The 20,421-nt window shown below is 38.7% G+C and overlaps 2 protein-coding genes across 6 annotated transcripts; both read right to left on the bottom strand.

The window, feature by feature from the left end:
* Window positions 1–1,190: 1,190 nt before the first annotated feature.
* Window positions 1,191–12,100, bottom strand: LOC119784972 (protein-serine O-palmitoleoyltransferase porcupine-like). Of its 3 annotated transcripts, XM_038287304.1 has the most exons (15): window positions 11,949–12,099; window positions 10,792–10,936; window positions 10,489–10,681; window positions 10,336–10,379; window positions 10,081–10,262; window positions 8,566–8,696; window positions 8,454–8,474; window positions 8,131–8,145; window positions 7,911–8,036; window positions 7,715–7,815; window positions 7,045–7,121; window positions 6,894–6,957; window positions 6,656–6,741; window positions 5,107–5,217; window positions 1,191–2,928 (listed from the first exon to the last, which is right to left on the bottom strand). In XM_038287304.1, the coding sequence occupies exons 2-15, from the start codon at window positions 10,925–10,927 to the stop codon at window positions 2,827–2,829; spliced, it is 1,389 nt and encodes a 462-aa protein (XP_038143232.1). In that variant the 5' UTR covers window positions 10,928–10,936; window positions 11,949–12,099; the 3' UTR covers window positions 1,191–2,826. The 3 variants fall into 3 exon arrangements, with proteins under 3 accessions (XP_038143232.1, XP_038143234.1, XP_038143233.1); XM_038287306.1 differs by lacking the exons at window positions 8,131–8,145; window positions 8,454–8,474 and having other exon boundaries at window positions 7,911–7,994; window positions 11,949–12,100; XM_038287305.1 differs by lacking the exons at window positions 8,131–8,145; window positions 8,454–8,474.
* Window positions 12,101–13,246: 1,146 nt separating this feature from the next.
* Window positions 13,247–18,493, bottom strand: LOC119785034. Of its 3 annotated transcripts, XM_038287422.1 has the most exons (5): window positions 18,199–18,493; window positions 18,043–18,121; window positions 15,294–15,531; window positions 14,850–15,080; window positions 13,247–14,709 (listed from the first exon to the last, which is right to left on the bottom strand). In XM_038287422.1, the coding sequence occupies exons 1-5, from the start codon at window positions 18,395–18,397 to the stop codon at window positions 13,696–13,698; spliced, it is 1,761 nt and encodes a 586-aa protein (XP_038143350.1). In that variant the 5' UTR covers window positions 18,398–18,493; the 3' UTR covers window positions 13,247–13,695. The 3 variants fall into 3 exon arrangements, with proteins under 3 accessions (XP_038143350.1, XP_038143348.1, XP_038143349.1); XM_038287420.1 differs by having other exon boundaries at window positions 14,850–15,531; XM_038287421.1 differs by having other exon boundaries at window positions 14,850–15,531; window positions 18,043–18,116; window positions 18,199–18,407.
* Between the last annotated feature and the right edge of the window lie 1,928 nt (window positions 18,494–20,421).

Genomic DNA, 20,421 nt, shown 5'->3' with positions numbered 1-20,421 from the left:
AGTCCGAGACCAGAGGTTGAGGTAAGGCAAGGCAAGGCAAGGCAAATTTATTTGTATAGCACAATTAAGTAAAAAGGCAATGCAAAGTGCTTTACAAGATTAAAATATAGGAAAATAAAAAAAAATCTAAGCAAGTAAATAAATAAAAAATAAAATAAAAAAATGCAGAAACAAGAAAGAATATCAAAAACAGTTGGACTAAAGAAAATAAAAAAGTTGAACTAATGATGTTTCAGTTGAACTGTTTAACTAGAACAGTTGAAGGCAATCCTAAACAAATGTGTTTTTAGTCTTGATTTAAAGGAACCCAGACTTTCCGCACTTTTACCGTTTTCTGGAAGTTTGTTCCAGATAAGTGGAGCATAGGAACTAAATGCTGCTTCTCCATATTTAGTTCTGGTTCTAGGTATGCAGAGCAGGCTGGAGCCAGAAAACCTGAGAGGTCTGGAGGGTTGATGCACTGATAGCAAGTCTGTGATGTATTTAGGTGCTAAGCCATTCAGAGATTTATAGACTAACAGAAGTATTTTAAAGTCTATTCTCTGAGATACAGGGAGCCAGTGTAAGGACTTTAGGAATGGGGGGATGTGCTCTACTTTCTTAGTCTTAGTGAGGACACGGTAGGCTCTGGCTGGTCGGCTGCCAACAAGACGTGGCGGGTGCCGCCCAGAGAGTCCTATAGGCTGATGTCTCAGAGGTCGGAGGACAGAAAGATTAGAAATGAGCAGACAAATGAAGGCAGGATAATCCAGATGACGAAGCCGAAGCTGGTGTCGAAGACGTGCTTGGTATTCAGAGCCAGGAGATCAGATCCAGAACGGAGTCGGGAAACAGTTCCAGGTTCAGTTCACAGAAAGGCAGAAATACAGCAGGAAACCGAAGAAAGGTCAAGCAAACGGGTCAGAATGGGGAAACGCAGGCTCAGAGGTCCAGAGGCAGAACAGGTCAGGAAATCAGAAAACACAGTTACGCTCGAAAACTCTCACTACAGGCTCAAATAATCTGGCACTGATGACTAGTTGAAGGTTGGTTAAATAGAGACTGAAGAAGGTGGATCAGATCAGCGCTAATAAGAACTGGACGGAGATAAGCAGGTGATTGAAATGAGTGATCAGACAAGTCATGACAATTAACTGTTCAATGAGATTTAAAGTCAACCACATATACTACATTCAAACACGGACTGCATGTATGGTTTCATGTAAAATTTTATAAAAATATCACAGGTATGTCATGGCCTTTTACATTTACAAGGACAAAACACAAATATAAGGTATTTAGAGCTATTTTTTGTACTAAGAAGTATCACAGCAGAAACTGGGTAAATCAACAAACACTCAAAATCTATTTAACACCGCATCTTCCCTTTCTGATGGACACAGTCGAGATTCTTTAGCAGCTCATAAACAGCAACAGTGTTCAGTCGTTAACAGCAGCTTTAGATATATATTATAAAAAAACTGCTCTGTCATCCACCCCTCATACTCCTGGTCGGGGTGCATGGCACCTTCACCACAAGCTCAGCTGCTGTATATATCTCAAGAGAAATGTCTGGTGTAGAATAAAGAAGAGTTTAATTTTAGGTTATATGAAACTAAATGATAATTATTTAAACAATATTACACCTAAAATATCCTGATTCTACGGCTTTATTATAAATGGAAGAGAAGAAATCAAAATTACATATTTAAGGATACAATAAAACTTTACAAACACTATCGGGAAACTTTGAGAGTACAAAAAAAAATCTGTTTCAAATGTAATAATCTAAAACCTTAAATATATTTAATAGTCACAAAAGGGGAATTAGTTACAGCTGGTGGTAAAAAGCTGTCTAATAACATGTGCTTGTTGCATTTATAAAAGTCTGTTGGATCCAAAGAGAAATGACCGAGTTTTGGATCTAAAGCAGTTTTACACAATATTCTGGTCACAAACATAAGCAGTCGGACTGTGGCTGTTTCCTTTAGCCATGCCCAACCTGCAAAAAAGGGTTTATAATAAATAAACTATAATCATTAGGTTCTGATTAGGCATCGCAATTGAACCAGAGACACAAGCAGCTGTGTCATAGATTCGGGACATTTAATCAGATTTATTTAGGATAGGAAGACTGGGGGATGCAACCAGATTTGTCCCTAAGTATGTTAAAAAACATACCAGTGCAGCTCCTTGTAAAACTTTTTATACAGAGATTTTTGATTGTGAAGTGGAAGGATAATAATGTTTTTTAAAGTATATTTTACCTTAAAAACATGAAAGAAAGAAAAACTGAAAACATTTGCAGCTGAAATTGCAGCCAAAAGCAAAAGTCAAAATTATGCCACAAATTTTCAAATTTGAATTTGTAAACAAATAACAACCATGTCCTGTACTACTTTCTGTTGTTCTATAACAGTTAAATCCCACAAAAACACTCAAGAACTTGTAAAATGACCAATCTGAAATCCGTTGCCAGGATACATACATACAGCCGATGTGATTGGCTTTGGAGGACATCTGCGTGACGTGAACCATCACGTGTCTGCAAGTCAATCTCACCCGCGCTGATGGTTATTGATTGTAGGTCACAGTGACAACATGACACCATGGTGATTGGGGGTCAGATAAAAAGGAAAAATGAAAAAAAAAAAAAGGCGCTGTGGGCTTCCTTTAGATATCAAAACGTTAGAAGAGCACTACCCGACTCACATGTAGTACAACCTGAAAACTGCAAGTTGAGATTGATTTTGCTTCCCTCAGTCATAACCAGGATAAATTCACAGTAGATTAATGGGAAATCTGCTTCTCATTATTGCTTCTTTCACCCTTCATTGCTTCCCATTGTTAGAGAATGAGGCGGTATAATATCCAGCAGCTGAATGTGGCCCAGTGGCTCGTCCAGCTCAGCTCAGACCACTTCTGAATGGTGTGGTTGGTGATTTCATCCTGCAGACAGGAAAGCATGGAAAGGAAAGTCCAGAGGGTGAATCATGAGCTAAATAAAATTCCACTATAAATACTCAGCAAATGTTGCATTGCCAGGTCTTAGAATGCTACATTAATATAGACATTTAGGATCTAGAAAAGATCTGAGCTCCAACATCAGAGTGAATCTGCTCCAAAGGAAGTAGAAGAATAAATACAGCACCCGTGTAAAGATGTGTACAAATATTGTAATAAATTCATCTTTAATTGAATACCTGTCTACAGTTATAAGTGAACCTTTTCTTTTATTATTATTATTATTATTTTATGCTGTTTTTTCTGTATTTTTTGAAAGTAGGCAGACAGGACACAGGATTAGAGAGAGGGAGAAGACATGTGGCCCTACACCACCACCGCATCCCCATCAGTGAACTTTTAAGTTTTTTTTAAAAGGAAAATATAATCTGGGGCACCAATTCCAAATAAATGACGGTTAATTCTCTGAATTACTCATCTGATCTGTTAGTTATATTAAATAGGCTCTATTTCAGTTAGGAGTCAAGTGGACTCCACATTCAGGGTAAGAATTTTATGGTGATAGGTCATATTGTTGAGTTCTACTTGAATGCACTTTGGGTACATTTTGTGTTAAAAATTAGGCTGAACTGAATTTAATAAACTAATAAAGAAAGCACCAAGTTTAATAAGTTTCCAATATTTATTTTAAGGTTATATTGTCTAGTAAAAATTGACTTAAGTACTAACAAAGGCAGCTGCAATGATAAATCTCATCTGTTGCCTACTTATGACATTAAGCTAACTTAAACTGCTGTGTTTTAGCTTGACATGTAAAATCTCATCTATGTATAGAAATTCAAACATCTTGAGGTGGATTCAGAGCAAAAGTTATTTCCATAAAAATTGCTTTAGAAGCATTTTTTCTGGGTTATTAGGTAATATTTTGTTGCTTAAGCTAACTTCTATTCACGTCTATGCCAAAGTGGTCTTCAGCAGCTTTATAACGTTGTAAAAAAATAAATGAAACAGGTTGTTCAAAGTTTTAAATGCTGTTATCCATGAAGAGGGGAACAAAGGCCCAGAGCTTCCGACTTATTTTTATCAGGTGGAGAAAAAAACAACAACCACTGAGCCTGACTGCTGTGGAGGAAAATACAACAGAAATTTGATATTGTTGTTTTGGGTTATAACTCGGCACAGGAAAGGAGATATACAAATGGGTTCCTTTGTCTTATAACACTATATCGGGGTCACCAATGTGGTGCCTGCGGGCACCAATGGGCCCTCAGGGGCCTCATGGGATGCCAACAGCATCTTCTGAAAACAACACACCAGTTTCCTAAGATTGAATTTTTTATGTCATTCTGTTGCCCTTCTTTTTTAATAATTTATAGAACGTTTTCATAATTTTAATCATGGAGTATTTAAGGAATTTATAGAGATTTCAAACTGAAAATACCGTATCATAAAGAAAATTAGGAGTTAAAAGAAACAATAAAAATAGGTTATTATGTATGAAGTCAATGTGAACACTGATCCTTCCTTCCTTCCTTCCTTCCTTCCTTCCTTCCTTCCTTCCTTCCTTCCTTCCTTCCTTCCTTCCTTCCTTCCTTCCTTCCTTCCTTCCTTCCTTCCTTCCTTCCTTCCTTCCTTCCTTCCTTCCTTATGTTTATCATGTATGAAGTTAAGGTGAACACTGATCCTTCCTTCCTTCCTTCCTTCCTTCCTTCCTTCCTTCCTTCCTTCCTTCCTTCCTTCCTTCCTTCCTTCCTTCCTTCCTTCCTTCCTTCCTTCCTTCCTTCCTTCCTTCCTTCCTTCCTTCCTTATGTTTATCATGTATGAAGTTAAGGTGAACACTGATCCTTCCTTCCTTCCTTCCTTCCTTCCTTCCTTCCTTCCTTCCTTCCTTCCTTCCTTCCTTCCTTCCTTCCTTCCTTCCTTCCTTCCTTCCTTCCTTCCTTCCTTCCTTCCTTCCTGTATGAAGTTTAGGTGAACACTGATCCGTCCCGTTCATAGGTCAGCATTAGTAATCCTTCATATGATTCAGTACCAATGAAGGAGCCATCAGCCTTAAAGAGGGTTGGTGACCTCTGCTCAATATCATCGATTTGACTTATCTTTTTCAATTGCTCTTTTATTGCAGCAAAATGTGCATTTCTCCAGTGAAGCAATAAATCTCACCTCATCCTCCTCCATGTAGTCCACGCTGGAGTTGAACACAGAGCCCAAATATATCAAGTGCAGAAGTGCCAGGCCAGAAAACGCTAAATTAATCAGAAACACCCACAGCTTCTGCAAACAGAGAAAGCATCAAGGTAGGTAACTCTCATATGCAGTCTTAATTGGATATTTGGCTCTAAAATATGTGACCAACAATAAAGGGCTTAGTCCACATAGGCTAAGCATCTTAAAAAAATAAGTGCATAAGATAGATAGGAAAATGCTAAATCGTGTCATCTTCACAAAAATAATAAAATATCATCCGGCTTTCATCTAAAAAATTACGTTTTTCAGTTTTTCATTGGGCAAAGCTCCAATAAGTGATGGTTTAATCATGAAACAGAACCAGGAAGATTTACTGAGACTTATGTATATTCACTATAAAGTGATGCCAGTGTTGGTGTTGCTTAACAATTAATACAATGTTATTAAATGTGAAAGTAAATTCCATTAATATTTATCTGTCCAAACAAAAGCAGATTGATGGATTTCGGCACATTTATTCATATCTTTGCAAAGAGAGAACAGTTCATCATACAGCCCTTGTGGCATAGCATTCTGCCCTGTTCTGCCTGAGCAGCATTTGTTTACCTTACTTACAACAATGTAAAAGTAGTCAGAGTCAAAACAAATTACAGACACTTTGGTAACATGTTATGAATAAACCTTGAGAAAGAATCTGATTTTTTCTCCTGCAGAGAATGGTGTGGCCTTGAAGGTGAAACAGACTGAGGGAAAAATTTTATAGTGAGTAAATAGGATAAATGAATATATAATAGAAGATAAATCTAAATTTTCCGAAAACAGTTTTATTATCGGAATCTATAAAACTAGTTCTATCAAAAGAAAACTAAAGTCACCAAAACCTGGTAAATATTTTTTTTTTTTTAAATAAATCAAATCCAGCAAACACTTCCTTTCAAAACACACATTCACATTCAGACAAATATATTTCTTGCGATGATTTACTAAGACAGGATAAATAAACCAAAACCTTTGATGGAATCACATCTAAGATGAACAAGAACAACAAAAGCAACTAAATGCATTTCTGAATTTTGGCTGTAAAAGAAAAACTAAAACCTATCATAAATGTTGAGGAGCCAAAGCTTCCTTCTAAACAAATGTAAAAACTGCTAAATTACTCTGAATTCCACGTTGCATCTGTTTGCAATTTTCCTGGGGAATAAATTCTAAAACATACATATTATTTGCAGATCTAAAAGAGAAAAAGAAAATCCTACATATCAATAAAAGTTATATAATGTGTCACGAATAAAAGCCTTTGATTGTCAAGGAGTCTAAATAAGGGGCTGTAAGTTTTCACACCAGACTCTCCTGAAGTGTTTTTCTGAAATGCTAAATGGTAGCATTATCTGACGATAGGATAAAGTTCTGGTTAAATTCTTGGTAGAGTTTAGAAATATGACAACATTTAAGACTTTAAGAAAGGCCAACCTGACTGCTTCCAGGCTTTGTACTAAAAATCTCCAGTATAGCACCACATTACCTTTTTGTTTTGATGATTGCAGTTTGGCTGGCATTTCCTAGAAAGCAGGCAGGCATTAAATACGGCAGCGAGCCTCTTCCGCAAAACTGAAACACAAAACAGGGTTAATGCATTAACATGAAACAAACGCAGCACTGAAAACACAGTTTCACGGGCCGTTAACCATAATTGCGGAGCTAACCAATTCCTCTGCAGCTTTTAATCGTGTAAAAAGGCAAATCATTAGCGAGACTCTTACCGTGCTCGACGTATGTAATGAACCCCAGAGATATCAGCACTGCACCCAGATGGAAACTTAGACCCTGAAACATATGAAAGTTTTAATTAGTCTGTTGATACAAGCGGAGTGGACAATACAAACATATATAAGACTGCCACACAGTGCTCACATGCAGGAGGGCGCTGGCTATGCATGTCACCATGATGGCAGTGAATGTCCCGAATTTGAGTGCACTCTTGAATACATCTGTGAGATGAGAACATTAAGGTTTGCTTAAAGATTCCCAATGTTTAAAATTCAAATCTGAGTTTTTATTACATAAGGTTCATTTTGATATATTAACAATAGACATTCACAATAACCTTGTGGAGATCCTAACTACAGTAGGAAGAACTCTAAATATTAAGTATAAGAAAGGAACAGTAAGAAAACAAAGAGGGACAGATGAAAGGACAGAAGACAGGTGTCAAGTACACTAAGAGGTTAAGAAAAAAAATAAAAAAGGGAGATAAAATAGGGATGAAATGAAGAAGAAATAAAAGAAACTAGGAAAGGAAGGATGGGCAAAATGTATGAAAGAAGGGCACAGATGAAAAAGAAAAAAAGCATCGAAGGAGGAACAGGAAGGAATCAGGAAGGATAAAAGAAAATATAACAAATATGGAATGGACAGAAAGAATGGAAGGATGGGAGGAAACAAGGAAGGAAGGACTGTCATCTTCATAATTATCATAACATTGAAAATACTAAACTGAATGTTTATACTTTTCATAGCTGCATAGGAACCCTATAAAATCAGTAAGAATGAATCAGCGATCACTGCTAACAGTGCCACTCACATGTATGCAGGAAGTGAGACATGGGCACATTCCACGACGTCACCACCTCCAACATGGACCGGGGAAATTCAATGTTCAGCGGCTTGGACACGCTCAGATCCCTGCAAAGCAACAATGGAAACCGGCGGGGTGTTTTATTAGAAATGTAACAAAATATGTGGATGGATTTTATTTAAAGGAGACGTGCATTTCCCACCATTTCAGGTTCTCCTTCTCCTCTGTAAAGCCCGCCCCTGCAAGAGTAGCTGTAGTCTCACCCAGGTAGCCTACAAAGTAATTGCTGAAGTGGAAAGACATTGTGTTCTCATATGCCAGCAGCCACCTAAACACCACCAGAAACAGATAAGTGGATGTTATCATTCCATTACAGTGAAAATATTACTTTACTGATTAAAAAAGTGGAATAAGTGACATACTTTGCAAGTGAGCCTCTGGGAAAGCATGAGAAAAAGGAGAAAAACATTAAAATATATCACATTTGCAGGAATGCTTTTTTTGTCATTTCTTGTGATAATTTATGCCTCACCAAATTATTCAAAGTGATGAAATGGCAAGTAAGAGGGTGGAAAATGTGTCCTGGTACACATGTAGCTGCACACAGTGGAAAGGGGTGGGAACATGCATGCAGGTAAAGCTTTTTACACAAAGTAAACAACAGAACCACGCAACTAAAATGTAAGGATTCAGTGGAAACACATCTAGGATGATGAAAATGGTCAAGAGAGCTCTGAGAGCTTACCGGATCTTCCTCCTTTTTTTGCTTTGAACAGATCAAGTAAAAAAAAAAAAGCATTAACTGACAGAAAAGCCAGATTGGAACTTGTGTAAACATACCTCTGTGTTTCACTCACCTTCGAAGAAGCTTGTCTCCGTAGACAGGGATGAAGTAAGGGAAGAGGTAGGGAGCCACACAGTTGGAGACAACCAGGCAGATCTGGCTCTTCAGCCAGCTAATGGACGCTTTTAGAAGCCAGGCTAGGCTCTGAGGAGGAAAAAGGATAGCACAAAGTTCAGGTCTAGGGTTGTTTGTAAAAGCATTTATACAACTCTAACATTTGCTAACATTTTGTTATACCAAAATAACAGATTTATCTTATCTATTGGGATTTTATCTGTTAGACAAACACAAAGGGTGCTTATTCTTCAGATTAAAGGAAAATTGTAGATTTCTTCAGATTAAAGGAAAATTGTAGATGATATGTTTGACCACTGAAATTTAAAAAGTTACATTATGCATTTGTTCCCCCTAAATATCAGTAATTCATAGAGCTCACACTTCTGTCAAGCTACATGGCACCACTCTTTACAAATGTGGACAATCTGCAGAACATTAACAAAAAGGCCTAAACAAAAATTCCACACATATAATGTCTCTTTACAGGACTGGATGTAATAACCTCATAGACTAATAACTCATAAAATAATAGAAGATTTTCCCACCTGAGCTGTGTATCTATGCAGCTCCACCAGAGCTATCAGACCTCTCAGCCACAACCTGATTACTACCTACAGAGTTAAACTTCTCATTTCATTTTCAGATGATGGACTGGGAAACTTTAGTTCAATCTTTTCCACTGCTTTATCTATTATAGTTAGCTAACAGAAATCAAGGCTGAAATGTCAAATCCTGTTGGCTGGTCAATCTGAGCTAACAACTATTAGTGACCTCCTGCTACTACCTGTCACATCGGGTGACCCCTGCAAAAGACAGCCTAAACAAAAGTGGGAAACAGGCTTTTTGAATGGTTAAAAGATTATTATAATATCATATAATATTAATTATTATATTATCTTGTTTTGCAAATGTAGCCAAAGATTTTTTTTTAAATACACAGGCGATCCTGCATCTATGTCCAAGTGTTGAATTAAGGCCCTCTGCATTTGAGTTTGATACCCCAGGTCTACATAATCCTCTTGTTTCACTTATCTATGGGTACAAATGCAAAAACAGCATGAATTCAATTACATAATGCAAAAAAAAAATCTTATTTGTGAAAAAAATTGAAAGCTTTGTATAATTTAATTCCACCTAACATGCTTAAGTCCAACAAAATACAGTAGGAGGTTGTGGTTAATAAAAGACTATACTTTTAGAGGTATTTCATTCATTTTTCTAAGTGCCCTGAGAAAATAAGTGATGTGAATTGGAACTATAAAAACAAACAAAATTGAATCCCAATTTTTTTCCACTCCTTTATTCTTTTCATGTCCTTTTACTGTTCAAAATGTGAGAAGAAGTGTTTCTACCACAGGGGTGAACCAGACTAACAAATTCTCTAACACAGTCTCAGGAAATATTGAAGTCAACGAAGCTGAACACGGGTTTTATGACGTCACGTCTTATGGTTAACTGCAAACAAACTTACCAACTTACGTCCTTCTAGAGCCTCTTTGTAGCTGTTGAAGCTGATCCAGGGCCCAAATATGATGGTACCCACAAAGTAAATGTAGCCCATAAACTCAATGGGTGAGGGGACACTGGCCACAACACCTCTGTCCAGGTCAAAGGCCAAGGAAATGGCTTTCATTGCAACAACCATCTGGGAACCTACACATCAGGGGCTCCCAATTAGAACTATAACATTACCTCTCATTATTAAACTAATCAGCTTCTAGATTACCTCTCATTTTGTGCCAATTGGTGGTATCCATCATGTGCAGCTCCCTGATTAAAACAGATAAAATAGTAACAGTTTAATGTAGTTTCTGTCACTTTGAAAAGTTCACATCAAACATTGCTATTTCAGGTGTCAGAAGATGACTTTTTTTTTTACCCAAGGAGCAGATAGATGAGCACCGTTATGGACAGAAAGGTTCCTCGGATGGTGGAATGACGGCACAGGAAGAGGAAGAGGTAGCAGAGAAGGCTAAGGAGGACAACCCAGATCATGTGGAGCTCAAAGAACAGGTAGAGGGTGTAGAAACCGCCCGCTACCGTGCACAGGTGCTTCACAAAGGAAGGGAGACCTGTCAAGATTTAAAAAAAAATTATAATACATTATAAATGCATTATATTAAAAGGCTGATATGTATGAAGCAGAAAGTAATACAGGTGAGCAGAATAACTGAGCTCTCACCCAACATCCAGAGCAGCCGACACATCAGGCAGATAACCAGCAGCTGCCATACCTGCTCCAGGCCCTGCTGAGCTGTAGGCAGCAGGCAGCCATGAGGAAGCTCCTGGAAAAACTTCTGCCGACTGAACACCCCCATCTCTACACCCTGAGAGCAGAAGGAAGACTCAAACTCTTAGCATGAAAATTAGAGAAACTATATTGATTCTGTTTTATTTGTTTTAACATATTATCTGTTTATTACAAAATAGATCTTTTTTTACATTTACTTTAATTTTAGTTAAATCATATTGTTTTTCCATGTTCAATTCCTCCATATTTAAAATAGTTCTTTTCATAATTTCACAATTTGTTTTAACGTTTAGAAAGGTTTCAGAACATATTAGATGTATAAGGCAAATTATTTATTTTATCTGTACAAACTAATTTCCACTATACTCATTTTTCTGTTGTACTTTAATATATATTAATTTCTATTGCAGAGATCTATAAATAGATGTTTTGTGATGTTTCAGATACAAACAGTTTGATATTTAACACTTTTTAATTATTTTCCATTTCTCTATTTCCTACCTCTCTGGACTTGTTCTACTTAGTTGTTTAAACTGTTTTAACTCTTTAATCTGCCTATAATGTTTTCCATCAAAGTTTAACAATTAATGTTTGATTTTCATCCAAGTCAGGCTTGATCTACTTAACATGTTTATAGTCAATATTCAAAGCAAATCTGAGTTAATGCATGCAGCATCTCTGGGATTCTCTATGGACTGGGAGGAATATCAGGTGAAATATTTCTGCTTGCTTTAATCTGGCAGTAGAAGTCAGTTAATGATGCCTTTCGTAGGTTTTGATAATCCAAGCATGCAAAACTCAACCGATGAGGTAAAACTGGGTCTTTCGAGCACTGAGTCAGTTAGATTATTAGATGCTTTATGGTTCAAGATGCGCTCCTTCTACGCAATGCAGTCCGAGGTGAAAGGATGAGTTGACTCACATCTGCATGAAGATCAAGGCTGACCTAATACACTGTGCGCGACCTGCCAGGCAGAAAATGCATCTTATATGCAGGGAATCTGCTGGAGCCAGCGGGATTTACAGCCTAGTGCTCCCCAGCCCCCCAGCTTACTGGACGTCAGTTAGATTTCCGGGATAAAACTCACCGTTTCCGAGCAGCAGCCCCCCTCCCCCTTTGATCTTTATCCAGCTGTTTTTTCTTTACTCCTTCAGGTCTGCAGGATCCCCGATCTAGATGATGCATTTCTGGATCAAACCCATTGTCACAGCATCGGCACACTTAACATGTATGAAGGCATGCGGCTGTGTCACCCACCAATAGAAAACTGGGCTCTCAGAGTTTCAGCCAATCAGAGCTTCAAGTGATTTAGCCTGAATAGTGAATCATCCAATCAGAGACGTCTGCTAGTGAGAGCCAAACCAATTGGACGCGTACAGCTTGCAGATGGGAGTCAGGTGCACCTCTGGCTGATGGAGGTTACACAGGAAGGCCCTCTGGCCTTTAATAATTTATTTAACCAAACGAATAATATCCGGTCAGTCTTGATGAATAATACAAATGTAACCGAAAGATGCAGTAAAAAAAAAAAAAAAAAAAAAAATGTAGAATTGGGATTCTGTGTATAAAAAAAAAAATCACTTAACACTAATAGCTTTATAATCTTAACTTAATGCCGAGCAAAGCAACAATACTATAAAAATAAAGCCAAGGAGGGCAACTACTATTCTGAGAATGCCAAAACAGTTTAAATGAATTATCACATTAGGCCAGAGTTAAGCATGCACTATAAATATAAAATAACCAAACACTGGAAATCTAACATTTATTGATCCATTATACCTTTTTATTTAGTATATTCAAAAAAGGTACAGACCACATCCTAAGGGAGATTGATATTTGTGTATTTTAGAAAAAAAAAAATTGACTTTGCATTTAACTCAACTTCTAGAAACATTGATCAATTTTTTGTCACGCCTATCCTGGCTGGGGTCACTGGTGCCTATCTCTAGCTGTCAAGGCGGGTACACCCTGGACAGGTTGCAAGTCTATTGCAACAGAGAGATGAACAACTATTCACACACAAACTTAAACCTCAGGAGTCACAACAGTCATTTTTTTGGACTGACGGAGGAAGTCGGAGTACCCAGAGAGAACCTACACATGCACAGGGAGAACATGCAAAGTCCATGCAGAAAACCCCAGACCGGAAATTGAACCCGGAACCTTCCTGCTGCAAGGCAGCAGTGCTACCCACTGTGCAGCACTTTCCTTGCCAAGGAAAAAAAAATCTGGAAAACTCCATGAAACACATTAATGAGATGATTAATTAAGATGGTTGATGTGTTATGTTCTACACAGGGAAGCATTATTTACAACAAAAAAACAAATCAAGGGCAATGAAGCAGTTTTTTTTTTATATGTAGAATTCAGTCAGAGCCAAAATGCACAAAGTTTGCTTTATTGCTGTAGAAGGTAGAGAAGAAGTTTACAGCTGATCTTAAAGACATTTGCTGGAAGGAACACATGCCTCTGAATACAAGCTTAATACTAGATAATAGGCATGTTTGTACTTATGTCCAAAAGCAGCACAGATCTGCAGTAAAACACGCAATTTCTACTTGTGAACAGCTAGCTGAGGTAGATAGAAGACTGAAATGAGAATCTCCTGTATATAAAACTGTATCTAATGTTAGCTGTGTGCAGAAAACTGGATGAATATGATGCTACAAATAAAAAAAAAAAAACTAAGACAGAATGCCTATTTGTTCAGTGAAGTGTAATACATAAAAAAGCAGATCCGTATCAAAAATATGTAAAGATATGCAAATTAGCATACACTTTAATTGGGCATTTAATGATCACCCAGAGTAGGTTCTTTTAGCAGCTTTAGGTTAAATTACCATCTCCAGGTCATACGCAATTTTCTCCAATTTGACACGAGTGACGGGCTCCTCAACAGGGCAGATCTGACTTGGATCCTCTGGCTCCTCCTTGACTTGGACTTCCGTTTTAGACTTTCCTAAAATGTATTCGTAATTTCTCTGAACATCAAGCAGAGCTGAGGTGAGGTGTTCACTCGAAAAGACCTTCAGTGAAGATGGGAGTTGCGGTTGTTGGACATTTGGTTGCATCAAAGAAGGTGAGGGACCCAACCGGAGCGGTTTGATCTGAAACACGGTTGCTTGGTTATTTGGGACTTTGAAGATCGGAGAGGGTGGACGGGGCACAGCAGCAGGCTTTACTGACTCCAGCAGAGGTTTTCTGGTGTTTGTCAGAGGAGAAACTGTCAGTACAGGCGAGTTTGTGAAAGCAGGACTGCTTGGAGGGGCATTAGTCTGTATACTCAAAGTCTTATCAGCCGTTTCTGTTGTTTCGCTTGTTTGTCCGTTTTCTGTGTTTGAATCACTGTTTAAAGATTCATCCTCGCTGCTGGAGGAACTCTCCTCAGACACTGGTAGAGGCTCTGATCGTGTCTGGAACAAAACGTGGTTGTGGCGGCGGCAGAAGAGAGCGCCGCACCTGAGGCACTTCCTCACATCTCGAACGTGAAGCAGTTTGTGGCGCTTCAGGTAGTGACTTGTACTAAAAGTTCGATCACACATGTTACATGGAAAGGATGAATGATCCTTGGTTACTAAAGAGGACTCAGTTAAACCTGTCTGACACATGTTTCCTTCTTCACACTCTTTCTCTGATGCTTCAGTCAATGTCTGATCGTTCAGATCCGCCTGAGAGACATCTTGTGGAGGAACCAAGGGCTTTAGGAGAACAACAGGTTTTCGATCTAGTTTTAAGATGTCTCTGTAGTGAGGAGGTATTTTTAGGATGTATTTGTTCTCAAGTTTGATTTTTTTAGGTGCAGTTTGGTCTTCATTGTAGATCTTCTTGTCTTCTGCTTCTTCTTCCTAGATGGATAGATGCCAAAAAAAACACAGCTTCATTGATATAGTGAAAGAAGAATAAAATATTCAAAGATTACAAAATTAGCAAGGCTGTAAGTGCTGAACATACAAAGTAAACATAATAAAAAGGGGTTGTTTGCTACCTTTGATGCCGATGTGGACAATGAAGACTGCACTTCAGGTACAAATTCATCTCCAATTTCCATCACGGTAAAGGTCTGATGGTTCAAAGGAGACTCAGATGCAGGTTGGGTTGGCGATATTTGCATCTCTTCATCTTCTATCAGGGAAGGCTTGTTTTCTGTTCCTGCATCCTCTTTTACGGTTGGAGTGTTTTTGGTCACTGGATTTTCTGCCACTGTTGATGTGTTTGCCTTTGCATGCTCTTTCAGTGTAGTTGGATTTACAGCCTTTGCATGCTCTTTCGATGTAGTTGGATTTGCAGCCTTTGCATGCTCTTTCGATGTAGTTGGATTTGCAGCCTTTGCATGCTCTTTCAATGTAGTTGGATTTGCAGCCTTTGCATGCTCTTTCAGTGGATTTGTGTTTGCAGCTTTTGCATGCTCTTTCAGTGTAGTTGGGTTTGCAGCCTTTGCATGCTCTTTCAGTGTAGTTGGGTTTGCAGCCTTTGCATGCTCTTTCGATGTAGTTGTGTTTACTGCCTTTGCATGCTCTTTCGATGTAGTTGTGTTTACAGCCTTTGCATGCTCTTTCGATGCAGTTGGGTTTCTTTTTGTGACTGAATCCTCTGGCAAAATAGCCTGGCTTCTGGTCTTTGCACACCCTCTTATTGTTGTTGTTGTTGTTTTGGTTCCCTTTGAAAGCCTTTGAAAAAGAAAGGAAAATGTTTAAAAAAAAATTAAATGAAATGATTTAAATAATATATACAAGTGTTTAAAACGTGAGGTTAGTTTGATGCCAACAGTTAATCCTAAAATGATTCATAACATAGAAAGATTTTACTTTGGTGGAGTCTTATGTTTTGTACAAACCCGTTCCTTCTGACTAAAAGTAATCGCAGATCCAATTTGAATTTAATAGATAATATTTGGAGGAAGATCTATGGCATAAATATTGGTAAAGAAAGACAGCAGTTGCTTACTGCCCCACAACCTCTTAGGGGCCCCATCACTGACACCACGTCCTAGTCTACCCAATTGTAGACTAGGACGTCTCTTTGCAGATGTAATGATGCAAAAAGTTCCTCTTAATCCCACCTGATACTGAAGTGACCGACCGCACCAGTCCGTATTTATACCGCAACCCATGCCAGATTTCAACATGATGGTGAGCTGTTTAAACATGATACTATTAGCAAAGCAGACAGTGGTGCTTTTATTACTATGTTAATAACTGTGTATAGTTCATTAGACGGTTGGTAAATAATACACTCATATAAAATGTTTCAAACCGCAATAAAGATCTTAAAAGAACAAAGTATTTGAGTATTTTAGTTTTTACACTATGACTTGGAATTATGGGTAACCCAGAGCGTAGATTAAAACCATAACAGTTACGTACAATGAGTTAGTGACGATGGATACCAAAAAGAGGTACTTAAGCAGATTCCAGAAAACTTTTGTAAATTCAGGACAAAGTTGAATGTGCTGACAACAAACCACACAAAAATCAATGGAAGTCAGATTTATTTATTCTTTTGTTTTGTTTTTACAGCACTAGTGGCTCGTTTTGCGGACAGCAGGCTGACAGGAAAGGGAGTATGAGAGAGGGGGGAGAGAAATGAGGTAAAGGACCACAGGTTGGATTCGAACCCAGGTCGGCCGCGTCGAGGACTAATGCTGCGTTCACACCGGGGGCAGCAAAAGCAGCAAAATCGCGTCTGCTGCTTCATTTTTGCTGCTTGTACCAGTGAATTCTGACGCGCGTCTGAAGCAGCTTTGCTGCTCTCGCTGCGCGGTCCAAAAGTGTGTCTGACGCGCGTTGGGCGGAGCTTCACTATCCTTTCTCTGCCTTGAAGCTATATTTGCTGTGATCAGTGGGAATAAAGTAGTTTTATTATGTTTTTAAGTGAGAAAATACACCTGAAAACTTCATCAGTGCAGTCAGTTCATCCAGATTACAATCCTGCCTCCCAATGTTATTTCTGTCGGAGCCGCTCAGACCCCCACATACCGGCGGTGCGCCGACAGAAGGAATCCATTCATCAGCAGCCTCTGGCTGGGTCACCTCCTCGCGGTTTACCGCGGTGGCTGGTAGGTGTTTTTCATCTAAATAATCCGATCTGCAGGCACCAGAATAATAAAAGCCAACATATTCTGCCGGCAGATGTATATATTTTAAGTTAATTATGCGCTAATAAACTGTTTAAGAGGAGTAATCAGAGCGGTCTGTGTCATCAGCACTGTGTCTCTCTCCCAGCCAGCTCCCAGATCAGCTTCTCTGATTGGTTGACGCGGCGCGTCGAGCAGCAAAAATTCAATTTTTCCATCTCGAGCAGCAACGCGTTTGCGGCGCGTCACGCGCGTCAGATGCCAAAACGCGCCCGACGCGCTGCTTCAGCTGCTCAGACGCGCTGCGCTTGCTGCTCGAAACGCGCCGCGGGACTTTTTGCTGCGCCTTGACGCGCGTCAACCATTGACTTTGCATGTAAACTCGCTGCTTCTGTCGCGCCAGCTGCCCCCGGTGTGAACGCAGCATAAGGCCTCTGTACATGGGTCATACTTCGCCACCAAAGCACGGTTGTTTTTCCAACAAATCTAGCTGCTTAAAACTATTTTGGTTAGAATAAACAATGTAATGATCAAAATCTCAGCAAGCCACCTGACAGAGTTGGAACATCAATGTTAAGTAGCATTTTCGCCATTAAACAGTTAACAACATTAGTGACGTCATCTATAAGACAGACACTAAATCCTGAGGTTGATGGTTCAAGACCCACCTTTGACTTTTGAATGTTGCGATTATACTTAATTATTTTGGCTAATGAGATTAATTTGCATTGGTCTGCCCTAGTAAAAATATAGATTTGGTAAAAACGCTGCCAAATTAGGTCGGTTTAGCCAAAAGATTGGTTGAACACCACTTCCAACCCCATTAAAGCCAAAAGAATGTGGAAAATTATTATGTTTGAATAAAAATGACTAACACCTTTCATTTTGCTCATTTTTGCCCAATTTGCACAAACACTCTCACTGTCTGCTTGACTTTATTTCACTAAAATGACAAAAAAGTGTGCACCTTAAAAAATTTTACACTTAAAAAAAATTACAAAAGAATTAATTATACACGCCAGTCATTAACTATTTCAAAGGAAAAAAATCTAATATTTTATTACAAACTGTAGTTACCGTATTAAAAACATGCAATGCATCTTACCTTTTACTCTGACGTAGTTTGGTGCATGCAAACAAGGTTGGAACGAAATTAGGCCTTTCTGGATCCGTAGAAGCCTGTCCTTTAAAAACAAATACAATAAAAATATAGAGAAATATTTCAGAGACTTGTCACATTGTTATATGCCCGATGAGTTACCTGTGATGAAATGAGCGCCACAGATGCGATCCGCTGAAGTAATTCCCTCGCTGCTCCCATTGGCTCGTTCAATCGCCTCTATCCATAAACGCTTCCTGTCGATATGAAACTGACGTGTCCCGTTGGGAATTCTGTAGAAATTGATTCTTGTTCCCGGTTTGTAACGGTTATTGCAACCATTTATGCAACAGTGTGACATTATCGCGGTGGAAAGGAGCTGCGGACTGCAGGCAGCATTAGCAACGAAGGTGTGGGAAGTTAACGGAGGAAGCAAAGTTCTTCTTCTTCCTGTGTTGTTAACTGGAGGTTGGCAAAAACGACTTGAAAGGCGAGCATTACCGCCACCAACTGGTGTGGAGTGTCCGTCCCGGAAGCACGATCCGTTCTGCGCATGCACGAATAGATCCGGGTGTCCATAAATAATGTAATAATGGTACTAAAAGTATTTCTTTCTATCCTCAACTCACTAAAGGATACTAATAAACATCTGTAAAAAAAAATGTGTCATGACTTTTGTGAGACAATGTTTATGCATTTTTACATTTTCTTCATTAAACTGCTTCTCTGACGTCATCATCAGACATGCTCAGAGTAGTCCGGCGAAATGTTTATCTGCATTTTAGTTATTTCTTTATTTAGATTATTCACTTTATAGCATACGATTAAAAAGAAACGAAAACATAAACTCAAAAAGACTAAATTTTTGTTTAAATCCAAAGCCAAAAAAATGTACCACCGGAAGTTTCTGGTGCAGATCGGACAGAGACGAGTGAGAAAACAGAAAGGATTTAAAGGCATTTATTTTTTCAGGAAATACATTATTAACCTTTAACACATATTTTAGTACGTTTACTATTTTTGGGGAGGGAAAACATTATTTAGGTCTTTTTAACAAAATAAATTCGAGGATGACATAGATGTATATCTGGTCGCTCATGCGCATGTTACCTGATGTGGCATGCGTAGAACAGATCGTGCTTCCTTTTTATAAATTTTTTTTTCCTTATCAATAATGCCTTATACTTCTATTTTTAAATATGCCTCTACTATGCCTTTCACAGATTTGTACAGTTGCTATTGCCTTACCGGTTTGTATTTACTTTGTTTAAATAAAGTTCCCCCCCCAAAAAAGACAAAAAGTTTCTCAATTCATCAAATCACAGTCAAGAACGCAGGCAAGTCTGGACTTGGTGAGAATGGGAGCGCACAGCATAAATCTGGTGCCGTTTCTCAATTGACTTGCAAGCTGCTATAGATTTTATCCATATTTACTCAAGTACTAGATTGCTTAAAATCTCCAATAATTTACAAAGAGAATTATACTAGTGCAGATGAGATAAGATAAAAATTAAAATGACATACCTCGTAACAGCAGTCTTTGTTCAATATCTGACACAGTGAATAGGTGGGAATACGGACTGGATATGAACCTGGCTAGTCCTTGTCTGTTAGCACTAACGTATTAAAAACGCAGAATTGATTTTGATCATCATGGTATTTTTATACATGAGTGGAACGGAGTTGAGTTTTAATAAATTTTTATTGCGTAAGAAATTGGGAATATGGAGTGAGAGTGTGTGAAGACACTGAGGTGGGTGAATCTCACTCCCAATGGGTGAGAGTTCACAGCCCTGATATCACCATGAACTAATTTTCAAAGTTTGAGTTATATAATTAGTGGTAGCTTAGTGGTAGAGTGGGTAGCACTGCTGCCTAGCAGCAAGAAGGTTCTGGGTTCAATTCCAAGCCCAGGTTTTTTTCTGCATGGAGTTTGCATGTTCTCCCTGTGCATGCATGGGTTCTCTCCGTGTACTCTGGCTTACTCCCGCAGTCCAAAAACATGACTGTTAGGTTTATTGGCTTCTCTACATTCTCCTTAGGTGTGAGTGTGTACCCTGCCTCTTGCCAATAGACAGCTGGAGATAGGCACCAGTACCCCAGCTGGGATACAGTGTGATAGAAGATGGATGGATAATAACAGCCAAGAGAGTTGTAGCCAAATGATTGAAGTCAGGACAGAGAAAGGCAGTGTGATTGTTTATTTCAGCTAGAGGAGAAGTAGGTGGGTAGGTATGTAAAGTCAGATGGGAAAACTCAAGCCGAACTGAAACATTGGTAAGATCCAAACTAAAGCAGGAGCCATGAAGAGTCCAAAGCTTATTAACAGAAGCTCTCTATGAAGGACCACCATCAAAAGCAGCAGCATGTTAGTAAAGGTTAGCA

The sequence above is a fragment of the Cyprinodon tularosa genome, unplaced genomic scaffold (genome assembly GCF_016077235.1).
Source record: "Cyprinodon tularosa strain WSP-4 unplaced genomic scaffold, ASM1607723v1 ctg239, whole genome shotgun sequence".
Lineage (NCBI taxonomy): Eukaryota > Metazoa > Chordata > Actinopteri > Cyprinodontiformes > Cyprinodontidae > Cyprinodon > Cyprinodon tularosa.
This window is presented reverse-complemented; position numbering and strand designations above follow the sequence as displayed.